The sequence below is a fragment of the Pteropus alecto genome, unplaced genomic scaffold, assembly GCF_000325575.1.
Source record: "Pteropus alecto unplaced genomic scaffold, ASM32557v1 scaffold270, whole genome shotgun sequence".
Lineage (NCBI taxonomy): Eukaryota > Metazoa > Chordata > Mammalia > Chiroptera > Pteropodidae > Pteropus > Pteropus alecto.
In genome coordinates, this window is record NW_006430735.1 from 6,508,672 (window position 1) to 6,524,892 (window position 16,221).

General features: G+C 40.8%; 1 protein-coding gene across 3 annotated transcripts in view; it reads left to right on the forward strand.

Annotated features, from left to right (window-relative positions):
* SIDT1 (SID1 transmembrane family member 1) overlaps positions 1-16,221 on the forward strand; it is a 75,727-nt gene that overhangs the window by 53,581 nt on the left and 5,925 nt on the right. For 2 of the 3 annotated variants that reach the window (XM_025051274.1, XM_025051269.1), the window contains 11 exons: positions 740-885; positions 2,347-2,420; positions 3,407-3,473; positions 4,885-4,958; positions 6,001-6,124; positions 6,323-6,440; positions 9,053-9,189; positions 9,855-9,963; positions 13,510-13,524; positions 14,560-14,636; positions 15,563-15,609. In XM_025051274.1, coding sequence (XP_024907042.1) covers positions 740-885; positions 2,347-2,420; positions 3,407-3,473; positions 4,885-4,958; positions 6,001-6,124; positions 6,323-6,440; positions 9,053-9,189; positions 9,855-9,963; positions 13,510-13,524; positions 14,560-14,636; positions 15,563-15,609 — 988 coding nt within the window. The remainder of the gene's footprint in view (positions 1-739; positions 886-2,346; positions 2,421-3,406; positions 3,474-4,884; positions 4,959-6,000; positions 6,125-6,322; positions 6,441-9,052; positions 9,190-9,854; positions 9,964-13,509; positions 13,525-14,559; positions 14,637-15,562; positions 15,610-16,221) is intronic. The other variant, XM_025051276.1, reaches the window with a different exon arrangement.

Below are 16,221 nucleotides of genomic sequence, written 5' to 3' on the forward strand. Positions count from 1 at the left end.
GCACCTTAAAATGTCAGTGTAGAGGAACTTGGAATCCTGTATTCCTGCCCTATTATTATATAACTTTGAGAAGCATGTGGGCTCCGTGCAGGCAACTTATTTCTGTCTCTGCCAGAACAGGGTTTTTTTGAGTTTTTTTTTAACCATCTGAACAGAAGAAATAAAGCAGAAGGTAGCCTCGGCTCATGTGCTCATCAAGCTGCACAAATTCCCATCTGCTCTGGGAAACATTCACAGGAACACAAGGCTTCTTCTCCCTGAGAATATTGTTTTTGTTATGTAATCGTAGATGTGGCATGTGGGGGATTTCCGTATACAAATACTTCATCCATAGCCATGAAAGCTGCTGGATATGTGTGTGTTTACATGTATGTGTGGTAGGTGCCATACATAACTACTTGCATGTGTATGTTTATATATTTATGTTCATATTTTAAAATATGAAAAATGAAATATAGCATATTATTTTTGCCTCTAATAGTTAACAGAGCAGATGTCTGTATATTAATACATATTCAGCCTTAGAAATAGACAATATAAATATAAAAATAGGAGGAGAAGAACATTAAAAATCTGTTGAGGAGGAATTGAGAGAAAAATCATGTGTCGTGGGTAAGGAGTTAGTTTTTGCCAACACAACATTTTCGAGAATGAGTCAGCATAGTGCTTTTTGCAGAGAAGAATGGGCTCCATGGGTTCTTCTTGGCTTTGGAAGGCAGATGAGTGTTCTCTGTTTCAGATGAGTCAAACTCCAGTCCTGGCAGGCAGATGTCCTCCTCTGATGGTGGGAAGCCATGCCAGTCTGACACAGACAGCTCTGTGGAGGAAAGTGACTTTGATACCATGCCAGACATTGAGAGTGATAAGAATATCATCCGGACCAAGGTACCACTGCCTGGACATACTCTCTAAAAAGGGCAGAAAATTCAAAAGCTGAATACAACTTTAGCAATGCCTTAGTTTCCTTTATTTTTTTTCTCTCCCTTTAAGAGAAGTGAAATTTCTCAGAGGGTTTTTTTTTTAACTTAATTTTATTATTAGTTTCATGTACACAGTTTGATATTTATATAGTTTATAAAACAATCCCCCTAATTGCTCTTTCTCTCCTCTAGCTCTCCACCTAGCCATTACATACAGCTGACTGCATTCCATATGCCATGCTCCCCATCTCCATGAACATCTATCAACTACTAATTTGTACTTCTTTAACCCTTTACCCCTTTCTCCCAGACTCCTAACCCCGCTCCCCTCTGGCCATCACCAGACTGTCCTCTATATTTGTGAGTCTGTTTTTGATTAGTTTGTTCTTTTTGTTCCTTAGCTTCTGCATATAAGTGAAATCATATGGTATTTATCTTTCTGTCTGACTTATTTCATTCAGCACAATAACCTCTAGGTTCATCCATGTCGTTGTGAATGGTAGAATTTCATTTTTTTAATGACTGAGTAATATTTCATTGTACATATGAACCATAACTTCTTTATCCAATCATCTGTTGATGGACATGTAGGTTGCTTCCATATCTTGGCTATTGTAAATTGTGCTGCCATGAACACAGGGTGCATAGATCTTTATGAATTATTGGTTTGGTTTTCTTCGTATAAATACCCAGAAGTGCAATTGCTAGGTCAAAAGATATCCATAGTGGCTGTACCAATTTGCAATCCCACCAACAAAGTATGAGGGTTCCCTTTTCTCCACATCCTCACCAACACTTGTTGTTCCCCAGAGGGCTTTTTAGATAAAACATAACTACACACTAAGAGCAGTACCCTAATTGGCATTTTTTTCTGGAAGAAGAAAATGAGAGCGTTAAAGAGAACAGTGTTAAAACACTCTCAGGGTTTGAAGTGGCTCCTGCGGACATTAAAAGAGGAAAGGATCCAACCAGATGGAAGAAAAGATTCATTGAGGGGTGTACCTAGAAAGACCTTCTGGATCTTTACGTATCATCCTTCAAAAGTAAAGCTTGTTTCTTTCTGGCATATATTTTTTATATTGTGTTCATATCCAGTAAAAGATACGAAAGTGAATTGCATGGTTTCAATTTTATAATTCAGGAACCACACAGTGGGCATCGCTGAAAACTGGGAAACCAGTTCTTGAGCTATAAGAAGTATTCGACGCCCAAGAGTTTTCCCACATCAGCCAATCTTTAATATTCCAAAGGAAATACTAGGATTTTCATTAAGGTATCCTGGGAAAAGCAAAATTAAAAGAAAAGTCTTGTTAAATAATGTTAATCTCTAGCGAGAGATGGAATTGAAATTTGTAAAGCTGTCCTTTGTCTCTTATGCAAAAAAAGCAAGTACGGTTGTGCATTCTCTTTTTCTTTGTCGTCGCAGATGTTCCTTTATCTGTCAGATCTGTCCAGGAAGGACCGGAGAATTGTCAGCAAAAAATATAAGATTTATTTTTGGTGAGTAGATGACCAGCAGGACCATAGTTATCTTTAGTAAAATTAAAGTTTTCTTTGTATAATTCAGTCACTGATGTCACAAGTTTCAGTGTTTAATGAGGTACAGGTATAGGTGTTTCAAGGATCCATTCCGTATTTCATAGGAAAAAACAAAAATAAACTACAAAAGGTAACCAGCCCTAAATGAAATAAATACAAATCAAAATAAGAATGGTAGTAGAACCCCATGAGTTTAGGGAGTACACTGAATCCTCTTCTAGAAGGATAACGTAACGATGACATTAGTGTAACTACCTTCCCTGAGGCACACTAAACTACAGCCACTCCCTCTTTTCCTCACCAGGTCCTGCTCTTGGAAGAAGCAGTGATTTCAGGGACTAGGTGCCTGGAGCACCTCAGAGTAGCAGGAAACTATCCTAAGAGGAGATGATACCACCAGCCAATGATAAATAGACCTGCGATAGTCAAACACACAGATGCAGCCTCCCTTCAAGCTGAGAGTCTGAGTTGCCTGGCAGGGACCCCTCCCTCCTGTCAGAAACCCTAAGCTGACACTGTGACAGCCCTTCCCATTCTTTTCTCTGGAAGGATGCCCTTTAATTGGATACAGATATTAGAGGAAAACAAGAAACAATGGGGACCACATGGAATTTCATAGTGGGACCATCATTTTGGAACTACGAGGTATCTAAGAGAGTCGCATCCCTTCACGTGATCCATCTCTCAATACTTAACACTCTGATCGCTTTTAATCTAACAGCATCTTTAAGAGATAGGCTCTCATTAGTAATTTAGTTAAACCAGAGCAAGTATTATTTACACTGTTTTACAAATGACTGGAGAAACAGAAACCACATAATGTTTCTAATTGCTTTTGCAAGTTGACTAGGGAGTCATGGGGTGGAAGCATTCTTTTTTTTAAAAATGAGCAAAGATTCCATTGTTAATTTGGAAATAACTATTTCCTGTCCTTTCTGCCTGCATAGGAACATTATCACTATCGCTGTGTTTTATGCACTACCTGTGATCCAGCTGGTCATCACCTACCAAACAGTAAGTGCTGCCCTGAACCCCAGAATCCAAGCTTCACACTGCAGGGAGAGATCTTTGTTGTGACTTACAGAGAAAGGTATAACTTGGGATAGGTCCAAGAATTGATTTCGCACTTGGGTTCCAATTGGACTTCTCTATTGCTTCATCGTTGACTGACCTTTAAATCTAGTTCCTAATTGTTTTATCACAGAGGGACCTGGAACCTCTTGAATTATTTTGTCTACCAATCTGAAATTATTACCTTGCACTCGTTTATTCATAGTACCTATCAATTGTGTCTATTATTTACCAGTCTGAACTTTTGAACATTATGGAGTAATGAGTAAATAAAGTTCCAGACCAAAACAAGGAAATCTGATGTCTAATTTAGCCTGTGCCCTCTCATTAAGGGGAAATATTTTTTTGTAAAAGTAAAAACAGCTTCACAAAGGTAATAAAATATTAAAATTTTAAAAACCTAAAATACACACTAGAATAAAGAAAAAATAGTAGTCAAAACAGCTTGAGAATCCTCACCACTCCCTGACCCTAGGGTCCAAGTCACTTAAGTGACCTTCTCTAAGATTTATTTTATATGTGGAAGCCCATTTAGAACAGCATGAGGCTGAAAGTATTTCTAATGCAGTGGCTTTCAAACTTTGCTATGCATTACTATCATCTGGGGAATTTTTTAAAATCCCAGTATCCAAGCTGTACCCCATAGCAGTTAGATCAGATTCTCTGAGAGTGAAACCAGGCATCGGTATTGATCAAACTCCCAATGATTCCAAGGTACAACCATGTTTGAAAGCCAATAATCTAATAATATTTAGCCAATTCCATACTTATTACACGATGAGGAAAAGGACTCTATGAGGTTTGAGAGCCACAGTTTATAATCTAAATATTCTCTGAATACTTTGGGGCCTTGTCAGAAGATATGGATTGTTCTGTGGTCTAGGAAGGTTTCTAATGACAGAGATGGTCATAAATATGGAAAACTGAACACCCATGTTTTCATGTCTACCTGCATGGGTATCATTCCCATGCAGAAGATGGGACAGCTCCATATCCTCCTAGCATTCATCTAGAAAATAGGATGTATCATGACAGTCCTAATAGTCAGGTTCCAATGTCAGCATCCTTTCACACTCCTTTTATCATGAGAACAAAGGAAACTTAGTTGAATTCTATCTTGAAGCCATTTAATGGAAGACACAGAATATTTCAATTCAAAGCAAGATGGTAGAATTTAAAGGAAATGTGCCTATGCTGTGTAAAGGTAGCAGATAATGACTCAGCCCTGTTGAGGTGCTCTGTAAATTACTGACAGTGTGTATCACTGTGAGCAGTGTCTGCTTTGTGTGATTTCAGGCTGAGCTCAGGGAATGGAGAAAAACTGCATCTCCTCTTCTCGCTCTTGATTTTGCAGGTGGTAAATGTCACTGGCAACCAAGACATCTGCTACTACAACTTCCTCTGTGCTCACCCCTTGGGTGTCCTGAGGTAAGTGCAGTCCTCTGGTCGCCCAGGCGGCGTTTAGAGATGCCTTTCTGTGTAATGTTGTGATATCTGTTTTTAAAAATACTAAAAACATCTGTGGAAAACTACCCCAGTCAAGGATAAAGAGGAATAAAATCAAGAAGTTGAGATCAGGTGTGCTTCTTTCATTCCTGCATAAGGCCTCAGGGAACATTCTTAAGAATAATCTGCTGAGAAGAGGGCAGGGCTGTTTTTTTAAAACATCAGGTCCCTATCTGTAATGGCATTCATCCATGGGTATGAGCTGCTAGTACATTCAATCCGTTAAACAATCTCATGTGAAAGATAGTATTATTATTAACATCCCCCTTTTTAGATGAAGACACTAAGGTTTAGAAAAGTAAGGCCTTGCTGAAGGTCCCTCAACTGTCAGTGATATTCGAACTTGAACCCATGCTCGCTGCCTCCAAGGCCATGCTATAGCCACCAGAACACGGTACAGTGGAAAGAGCATTTGTCTGAGAGTTGGGAGCCTGGCTTCTTGTTTCAGAACTGAACTAGCCGCAGTTTCCTGAATGAAAGCCAGTGGCTGTAACCCGCTGACAGTTATCCTGAAATTCATAGTTACAGAGCTGAGCACTGACACAATAATAAGAAATAAGAAAAGTACTACTAATGAGCACCAGTACAGTACAGGAACTATACTTCCAACTTCCATCTATAAGACTTCCCTCTCACCGTGTAGCTGAAACACTTGGCCAAACTACTCACCTTTGGAGTGGCCTTCTCAGGATTTATTCCATGCCAGTGCCATTGGGACCCCAGAGAATTGGGAAAGTTAGAGAAGAGAAGTGGGCATCCTGAGAAGGAACAAACACATTTCACAGGCTAAGTACTCAAAAATGAAAGGTTAAAGATGCTCTCTGATGATTCTCCAGTCTCAAAATCTTATGAAAAGGTTAGTGGTGGAAAACATGGAATGCTGAGTTCTTTCACTAATTTGTGAATTCATTCTCTGAATCTCTTTGATTGCCTGACTCTCATGGTTTCTCTCTCGCCCCTTTAGTGCATTCAACAACATTCTCAGTAACCTCGGCCATGTGCTCCTGGGCTTCCTCTTCCTTCTGGTAGTCTTGCGCCGGGACATTCTCCATCGAAGAGCCCTGGAAGCCAAGGACATCTTTGCCATGGTGAGAAGAAGGTGGATAAATCGGAAGTGGGAGCTGGGAGGGGTTATGATTCCAAACAGGATCCACAAAGAAGAGGGACATCTGGCTTGATGGTGTGATGATGGACTATGATGCTTGAGGCCAGAAGCTTGGGCATCCAGATTCCATGGCTGTCACTCACTGGTATCTTTCTATTGACCATGCTGTCTCCTTTTTCAGGAGTATGGGATTCCCAAACACTTTGGTCTCTTCTATGCTATGGGCATTGCATTGATGATGGAAGGAGTACTCAGTGCCTGTTACCATGTCTGCCCTAATTACTCCAACTTCCAATTCGGTAATTAGAATTTATATCAACTACACAGATTTGAGTTATAGGAGTCTTGTCCTGGGATCCTCCCAAAAATGCCAAGGTTATACTTGCAAGAATTAAGTGACATTTTACATGAGCTGAATGATCTGAGGACACCTCATCCGAGGGTATGTTTTCTACATATTGTACCATTTTTCCTCTCTGACCTCCTTTCAGACTAGAAAACTCTCAACACTGAATGATGACCTCATGGCTAGATCTGCACCTGGGCCATGGGGTAAGCATTGGGCAGCAAGTCGGATAGAATTCACAAACAACATCTGTATAGATCCTTCAGTGTTATTTGGCCTAATTTAGCAGTTAGACTGCTTTGAGATGAAATTAACAAAAAAGCCGATTGAAATTGGATTAAATAATAACAACATTTATCAGTTTACCATCTGAAACTCCAGAGGTAGAAAGGACTTATGGTTGGTTTATCTGGTGGCTCTGGCTCTACTACTCACATCCCTTCCTTAAGCCTAGCCTGCATGTTGCTTTTATGCTCAGGCTATCAGGGAACACATGGTGGCAAATATGGCCACTGCAGGTTCTGGCTTCCTATCTCCAAACAACAATGTCTGGAAGACACAGCAAGCTGGCTTCCAACAGCCTTCATTTAAGAGCAAGGAAATTTCTTTTCCAAACTCCCCCAGATAATGTCCCCTCATACCATAAACAATAGCATAAACAGTCATGAGCCCATTCCAGAATCATTGCCATGTGCTGGTTAGCTCAAGCCGAGATTGCTACACCAATTGCAGTGGCAAAGGAGATGGTATTACTTCTAGACCAGGGATCTCCAACCCCCAGGCCACAGACCAGTACCCATCCGTGACCTGTTAGGAACTGGGTCGCACAGCAGGAGGTGAGCGGTGGGCAAGTGAGCGAAGCTTCATCTGTATTTGCAGCCTCTCCCCAGTGCTAGTAGCATTACCACCTCGGCTCCACCTCAGATCATTAGACATTAGATTCTTATCAGAGCACTGGTCTCTGGCGCCAAAAAGGTTGGGGACCACTGTTTTGGACCCATCCCTAGAACCAGGAGTGGAGCGAAACTTCTGGAAGCAAATTGGCAGGAAGGGTGTGTGTTTCTGAATTGAAAACAGGACCAAGACATCTGAGTTAGTACCGAGATGCTGTCAGGAAGGAAGAAGGGAAGAGCCGACTCTGACAGTCGGCAGCTCACACTGTCCTCCTCACTCAAGTATAAGGATTTTTAAAACAGTCATTTTTATGTTTGTGCTCTAGCCTCTGCCTGTTAACTCAGAACACCACAGAAATTCTGTCATATTTTAATATTTTAAAATTAGAAAACAGTTTTAATAAAGATATTTGTAGAGAACAATATTATTCACCACTCCATACACAAATGCCAATATTTAAAAATACTTGCCTTAAATCTACTTTTTAAGAAATAAAACATCGTATAATGTTGAGGTCCTGTTTTGAACTGCTTTCCAAATTTATTCCCCTCTTTCCTTCCCAAAAAGAAATAATAATCATTTCATAATCATAATCATAGGAATCAAATGAATAATTATGGTCATTAACTATGATTAATTTGGTATTTATCCTTCCAGTTTATTTTTATAGTTTTACTACATTCGTAGAAAATTAATATTAATTTATCACTCTGTATTCTGCAACCTTCTTTTTTCATCCAGTAATATGTTTTTAAGATTTATCAGTATTGAATCAAGGACAGTTAGTTCATTTATTTTTAAGGACTGTCATATTCTGTACTAAAAATTTACCACATTTATCAACGTTTCTATTGAACAACATTTAGATGTTGCCAATATTTTGCTATTACAGACAGTGCTGCAGTGAATATCCTTACGTATGGCTCTTGTACATGTGAAAGAGGTTCCCTAGGATACCTAGAAGTAGAATTTGGGGGTCACCTGCAATGGAAGATATGCATCTTCTTCTGTTTTACCAAAAACTGACAAGTTTCTCTCTGGAGTATTAATTCCCACTCCTGCTAGCTGTGTGAGAATTCCCGTTGCCCCACATCATCACTAGCATGTGTTATTGTCGGACATTTAAATTCTTAATTTTTTAGTAACATGGGGCATTGCATCGTTTTAATTGCATTTCTGTAACTCGCATGCAGCTAAACCATGTTCAATTTCTAGCTGTTTTCCACCCCTAGGATATAGAGCTATATAAGAGCAGTAATCAATGTGGTTATATTTCAGGATGCTGAGAAGGACCTCCAACACCCACCTAGGATTCATTTTATTGTCACACTGCCCTAACTGTCACCGCTGGACTTCTTTAGTCATTGTTGTTGAACACCAGCATTCAAACGCAAATACTTCTGCAAGTGGGGATAGTCAATTAATTATATATCATATCATCAGATACTTTCCTCCTGTGAACTAGGAACAGCCTTGGAGGGGTTCAGAAGTGGAGTATGTGGGATTTGCCTAAGCACGTGCCTGGGGAGGAAGGCATGTTGAAGGTCTCCGCATAGTCCAAGGGCAGCAAAGATGCCAAGGCCTGAAAGGAGGGGGTTTTCTGAGGCTGAAGAGAAACCTCTCTGTCGCTACTGGATCCTGATTGTCTTGGCTCCTCCTCTGTGCCCTCAGACACCTCCTTCATGTACATGATTGCCGGCCTCTGCATGCTGAAGCTGTATCAGACCCGCCACCCGGACATCAACGCCAGCGCCTACGCTGCCTATGCCTCCTTTGCCTTAGTCATCACCCTCACCGTCCTCGGAGTGGTGCGTCCCTCCCCACAGCCTTCAGCCTGACTTTCAAAAAGTTTCCCCTAAGGAGGGGTTTGTTTTTTGTTTTTGTTTTTTTTCTTTCATTTTTTTTTTGTTTTTGGAGCTCAGGTGAACAGAATTGAATTAATTATAATCTTTGGTTCATGATACACTCTCATCATTGATACATTTGTGATACTTTAGTTATTTGGCTAGTTATTTTTAATAATGTAATTGGCACCTGTAGAACTACCCCTGGAGAGTTTTAATATAAAGCGGGGGCTTGACTCATGTGAGGTTGCAAAAGAGATGTACAAGATTGGAGAGACTGACTTAAACGAACAGAAACCACTTTCTAAATGTGCATGGATAACAAGTGTTAGTTCTCTTCAGTTATTGGAAGAGCATTAGCCCCCAACTTTAGACCCATTGCCCCTTTCTTCTTGTTGTTCAGCTGCCTCACTTGTTTCTTCCCTTTTCCATTCTCATTTGGCCAGGTGGCTATTCTTTTTCCTGCCTTGGATGCAGTAAGATCCCTGTGAGCTCAGAGAAGGAGGGAAAAAACAAAATGCATGCACTGCTCAGTTTTTGATTCCTTATGCAGGAATGAGAGACAGATGATTTTAGTGAGTTCTCTAGGAAAACCTCCGGATGAAGATAACTTCCACCTTTACTCCTAGGTGTTTGGAAAAAATGATGTGTGGTTCTGGGTCATCTTCTCTGCGATCCATATTCTGGCCTCTCTGGCCCTCAGCACCCAGATCTACTACATGGGTCGTTTCAAGATAGGTAAGTCACCCGTTATTCTATACTAAACACACTGATTAACTTACCCTGAGAAATTGTCTTCACAGAAGTGTTACTGGTCACTGTGAACACGTACTCTGAATTCTGTGTTGTGTTTATAGCATGCATTCTCTCCAAGAGCTTCCTCTCCTTTATAAGATTGCAATAAACTATAATCACTGGTTCTAGTCACCTGAAAAACTAAGCTTGCCATACCTGAGAGCTGACACATACCTCCAACTCCAAGTCCCAAGTGCTTTACAACCCACCAAACTTTGAAAGTGTATTTACAGAACAGTATGATCATCACACCACTAGTTCTACATAGGGGATGTTTTTTGGTTTGTAGTATATAAAAGGAGCATTTCTCTAACCATGCTAAATGGTTATCAAGAATGAATTAGATATTATTTTCAGTTTCTGGGACTGGAACTATTGGAGACCAACTTGCCATTCTCACCTTCTGAACTCCCTCCGACAATGTAACCATTATAACACTGAATGTTCTACAGAAATCAGCTTCTGATCTGCTGTTGGTCAGTCATCATACATGGGAGCAGGTTCATGTCATTTCTAGAGCATTTACATTTCACCAGTCATTTTAAAGTTCATGAAGTCAGACTTAAATATTCTTTTGTATATGTCAAGGAAAATCATTATATATAAACATAGGCCCACTCCTAATATTTGTAGAGCCCAAGGCAAGATTTCAAATAAAAGGTCACATATCACATGTGTAAAAATTTTAAAGTTATGACACAGACTAAAAAACTATTAAATATATGGAAGGAAGGAAAGGAAAGGAAGACAGAAAGGATGACCAACAAACTAATAAATATAATATGCCTTCATTACAACCTAAAAGGTCCAGGTTCAAATTTAGAATTCTCAGTTCCTCAGAACAGAGCTATATGGAAGAGCCCACCCTTTTTTCTTCCCACCTCCGTCTCTGTCCTGTATCTGAAGGAGCCTCGCAAATATGCATATGGATATGCATATTTGCATATCCATATGCATATTTGCTCAACATCCGAATGACCACTCCCTGCCCATAGAGGTGCATATTCTAGTGGTGCCGTCTGCCTCAGGAAGATGATCAGGGAAGGGAGCTAGGCAGGCTCTGAGAGCAAACTCGAGGGCATGTAGGCCAGGAATTCTAGGGTCGGGAATTCACTATGTGATCTAGAAAGAGAAGTAGTCCCCCTGCCCTGCGGATCCCTTGCTCAACATCCGAATGACCACTCCCTGCCCATAGAGGTGCATATTCTAGTGGTGCCGTCTGCCTCAGGAAGATGATCAGGGAAGGGAGCTAGGCAGGCTCTGAGAGCAAACTCGAGGGCATGTAGGCCAGGAATTCTAGGGTCGGGAATTCACTATGTGATCTAGAAAGAGAAGTAGTCCCCCTGCCCTGCGGACTCCTCACTCAGGGGGCACGAGGGCCTCTAAAATTTGAGATCCTTCTTGCTCGTGGTGATTCTATGTAAACAGGTGGCTTGTTTAGGACTGTAAGACCAAATAAAACATTTTCTTATTTTGGCAGTTTAGGTTTCCTTTTTGGCATGGTCAGTAGATTTATCCTTGGCACTAACATAGCCAGTGTACCTCCAAATCCCCCAGGGGATGCATCATTTGCTGGTTGTGTGGTTCGTTTGGTTTGGTGCTCTGGTTATTTTCCATCCTCCAGACTCAAAGATGAGTTAAGTCATACAAAGTCAGCTTCCAAAAAAAAATAATTTGAATCATTGTGGCTTTGGGTTCTCTCAGAGAACCAGAACAGTAGTCCCCCCTTATTCAAGGAGAATATGTTCCAAGACCCCCTGTGGCTTCCTGAAACCACAGAGAGTACTGAACTCTATATATATTGTTTTATCCTATACGTACACACCTATCATAAAGTTTAATTTATAAATTAGGCAGAGTAAGAGATTAACAACAATAGCTAATAATAAAATAGAATAATCATAATTACTGTAATAGCAGTTATGTGAATGTGGTCAATCTTTCTCTCTCAAAATATCTTATTGTCCTGTACTCACCTTTTCACTTCAAGAAAGCTCTTTACAGCTTCTCTGTGGCACATCCAAATTGCCAGCATCACTATTCTTGCACTTTGGGGCCATTATTAAGTAAAATAAGGTTTACTTGAACACAAACACTGAGCTACTGACAGTCCAACCGATAACCAAGATGGCTACTAAGTGACTAATGGGTGGGGCACATACGCAGCATGAAGACGCTGGACAAAGGGATGAGTCAAGTCCCAGGCCAGCTCACGGGACTCGCGAGATTATATCACGCTACTCGGAATGGTGCCCAATTTAAAACATGAACTGTTTATTTCTGAAATTTTCCATTTAATTTTTTCAAGCCCTGGTTTACCAGGGGTAACTGAAACTGCATAAAGCAAAATCACAAATAAGGGGGAAGTACTGTATATGTAATGGTGACCATTAATACACAAAGACTGAGAAAGATTTATTCACAAAGGGACTATTTATAAGACAAGAGTGGGGTAAAGAAAAATGAAAGGGGTAGCATGGTAACCGAGGGTTAGAAGCAGAGAAGCTTTTACTATCCATAGCCCAAAAGGACAGGGAAAAAGTGGTTACTAAAATGTGGAAAGAGAGTATCACGGAGAGGAAGCCACTCTGAAAGGAACAGTGACCGTTAGCTGACAGATACGGCCAGTCTGAGGCCACCTCACAGGGAGGGTACCAGGCAGGTACATACTCTGAGTTCACTCACCTTCCTCTGTTCCCCCAGTGTCCTGCTGGGGTTTCCCAGTGTCCCAATCCGTGGAGAGTGAGGACAGAGAGACGTGGCAAGTAGGTCTGAAAGGGCAAATAGAAGATGGCCAGTGTCTAGCTTACCTGAATATTTTCAATTTCTGGACCCAGGAGTCTTCCCTGTGTGGTTATAGATTTACCAGAGTCAAATGGAAAACTCTCTATTTCATCGTGACGACGATCGCATCTAAATTTAGTCCAAAGGCAGGAAGTTGAGTTAGTGGACAGTGGTTCAGGTAACACCAACCTCTCAACCCATTTCATAAGCTGCCTTTGCTTTTTCAAACCACATTTCCTTTCTCCGTGGCCCTGAGGCCACACACGAAGATAAACATGGACACAGGAAAGGCAACGATAGGACAGAAAACTGTAGAACTACTTTGCCCAGAACTACTGTACTACCAGAGCCCTGGAAAAGGGCCACAGGGATGAGAGAGAATCGATTATAAATTGTAAGTGGTGCACAAAAGGAGACAGAGAGGGAAAAAAGCCTGATTCCTTCCTTGAGGAATAGTAGACTTCTGAATGTCTGAGACAGGCAGGAAAATTTCACATTCTGTATGATGAGCAAACATTACTTTTATAATCAGAATATAGAATTTAAATTTAAAACGCTAAATATCTCAACAAAAAAAAAAAAGGAAAATTAAAGTCATCTATTTAGAGAGAAAAATGAAATGACCAGTAGTTTATCTGTTTGGCTACCTTCTTACAGATCTTTTTTTTTTTTTCCTCATTTCTTCTCTGCTTCCCACTGATTCAGATGTGTCTGACACAGGTAATGTTCAGCCGCCTTTCACAGGGTTCTAGATTGTTTTCTGGTTGTCCTGCCAGATCTGCCCCCTAAGCACTCCCTTCTAGGTTGGGCAGCTTGTTGGGATGGGGAGCCAGACAGAGGCTCAGAGGCCAAGATCACTCCAACTCAGCTGCCGCGCCTCCTCTGGGCTATCGGGTGGACCTGCCTCTCCTCCTTCTTCCCTCAGTGCATCTAGTCTAGTGGAAATTGGTTAAATTGACCCCAGGAGTAGCCTAGAGGAGAAGTAGCATTTGCAACAGAGCTGAACTTCGCCCTCTCTAAACGATTTGCTTTAGGCAAACCCAGCCTTGCATGTGATGTCTATGATGTGAACAGCTCCGAGAAAGGCAGCTCCACCCATGGCCCTGAAGCATATAATAATTATAACATGCACACTTGCTGTGTTTCATACTGTCTTTTTGAAGAACTGCATTTAAAAACATCTTTCCGGTCTTTTTCTCCTTATCTTAACTAAATTCCTTTAATTCAGTACAGGTTTAGGCTTTCTGAGCATGCTCAGTAGGCCCCAATACCCCTTGGTTCAATTCTTACTGACTTATAACCACATTGAGAAATATAGATTAAAACTTTTACAAGCAAAGATTTCTAATCTTCTAGAGCAAGCAGATGTTTTAAGGTGAGTTTGAGGGGCCCCATAACACCTCTGCGATAAAGGAAACCACTAGAGTGAATTGTAAACAAAGGGACACTTAGCTGAAGGAGACCATAGAAGGGTTGGCCAGCCACCCAAATTATTTGTGAGTGCTGGTTACTCGTGTCCATCTTGCTTGCCTTTCTGCAGTATGACCCATGGATGTGGCACACCCTCCACTGAAAGCACAGATGGTGTGGGTGCCATTTGTTAAAGCTAACATTTCTTGCACACCCATTTGGAGCAAAGCACCGTTTTTATGAGGTGAAGACAACATCATCCTGGCCCCAAAAGCTTGAGCTACATGGGAGTATTTTGGATCATCTCTGATAAGCCTTCTTACCATGTGGTTGTGTCATCGGCAGATTTGGGGATTTTCCGGCGGGCTGCTATGGTGGTCTACACGGACTGCATCCAGCAGTGCAGCCGGCCTCTGTACATGGTATGTGCATACTCCTGTGTTCCCTGGCCTTCTCCCAGAGAGCAGGGGACTAGCAGGAGGGGCAGACTCAGGGAAGTCATCCAGCTCCCTAAACCCAAAGGGCCAGATGGCCCAGGGTAGCTGAGGTCCAGTCAGGGGGAAGAAGCATGTTGTTTATTCTTCTTGTTCATAAAAAAATAATAATAAGCTGGGATGGTGCCACTTTGGTACATGAAACATTGCTAGTATATAAAAAAGAAAAATATATATGTATAAAACTACTAAATAGTGATCGTTGCTGTGGGGAAGGATCAAGACAGATGTCCCTGTAAATGACCATCTAAAGAGGTATGATTATTTCACTTGTGAAAGTGAAAGGGGGTGCTACTAATAATTGTACCAGGACAGCAGGCATAAACCAGGACTGTCTCGAGCAAACTGGGACACATGGTCACTCCAATCACTTTCATTAGGCACTTACGCTTTCTACATTATACATTGGTTTGATTTTTATACATTGTTTGATTTTTATGATGAGTAAGAATATTTTTTTTTCAAGCCTGTGGTTATTGCTTAATGGATGAAATACAAGTTTTAGAATTTTTTCCATTATCGTTTTCAGTATATTATACATTTCTACACTGAGCAGAGGAATCAGGGCCCTGCTCAAAGTTATGTCTTGGCTCACTGGCCAATGACCTTGGGAAAATTTCGCACCTCCTCTGAGCCATTGCCTCGGTCTTTACACAGAGTCGTGGTCAGAACTATTGATGCTGTTGGGGCCTGGTACACAAGAGTTCACTCAATATCTGCTAATAGATTATAATCAGGAGGATTTTTACAGAAATCTTTTAGCCTCCCCAGAGCTTGAATAGGAGCTACAGGCACTAAAAAGTGAAAGAACAGAGGCTGGAGGGTTTTTTGATGTTTTCTTTCTTCCTTTCCAGGACAGAATGGTATTGCTCATTGTGGGGAATCTGGTTAACTGGTCCTTGTAAGTAATCTTAGGAAAACACATTTTTCTCTTTATTAATGTCCATACACTGTGGTTTAGCTTTCCTTGCCTGTCATTTTTATAAAGAAATCTGAAATTAAGGAGAGCATAGGATTTTGCTTGCCCTAAAGATTTGAGAAAAACTTTTTTTTTTTTTTTGGTCTCCAAGACTACTCTAGGAAATTCTCGAATATCAATAGTGGTCTCTCTTAAAGAAGTGAGTTCAGTGCATTAATGCATTGAGTTCGTTTGCTCAACAAGACAAATATCAGATTTGTTATAACTATGTGGCTAAAACAGATACATGGATGGATGGATGGATGGATGGATGGATGGATGGATGGATGGATGGATGGATGGATGGACGGACAGACGGATGGACAGACGGACAGATGTTATTCTAGTAGTTACAAATTTGCAACATAGTTTTAATTTTTTTGTAAAACTTTCCATAAAGGTTACCCAGTAGGCATTTCTCTCTCTCTCTCTTTTCTATTTATTTCTTTCCCTCTAGATCTCATTCTTCCTACTCCACCTATATTATTCTTCTTCCTTCCCCTCACCCCTTTATTGCCTTGGTCTTTTTTCTTCAAATGGCCTCAAAATAGAACA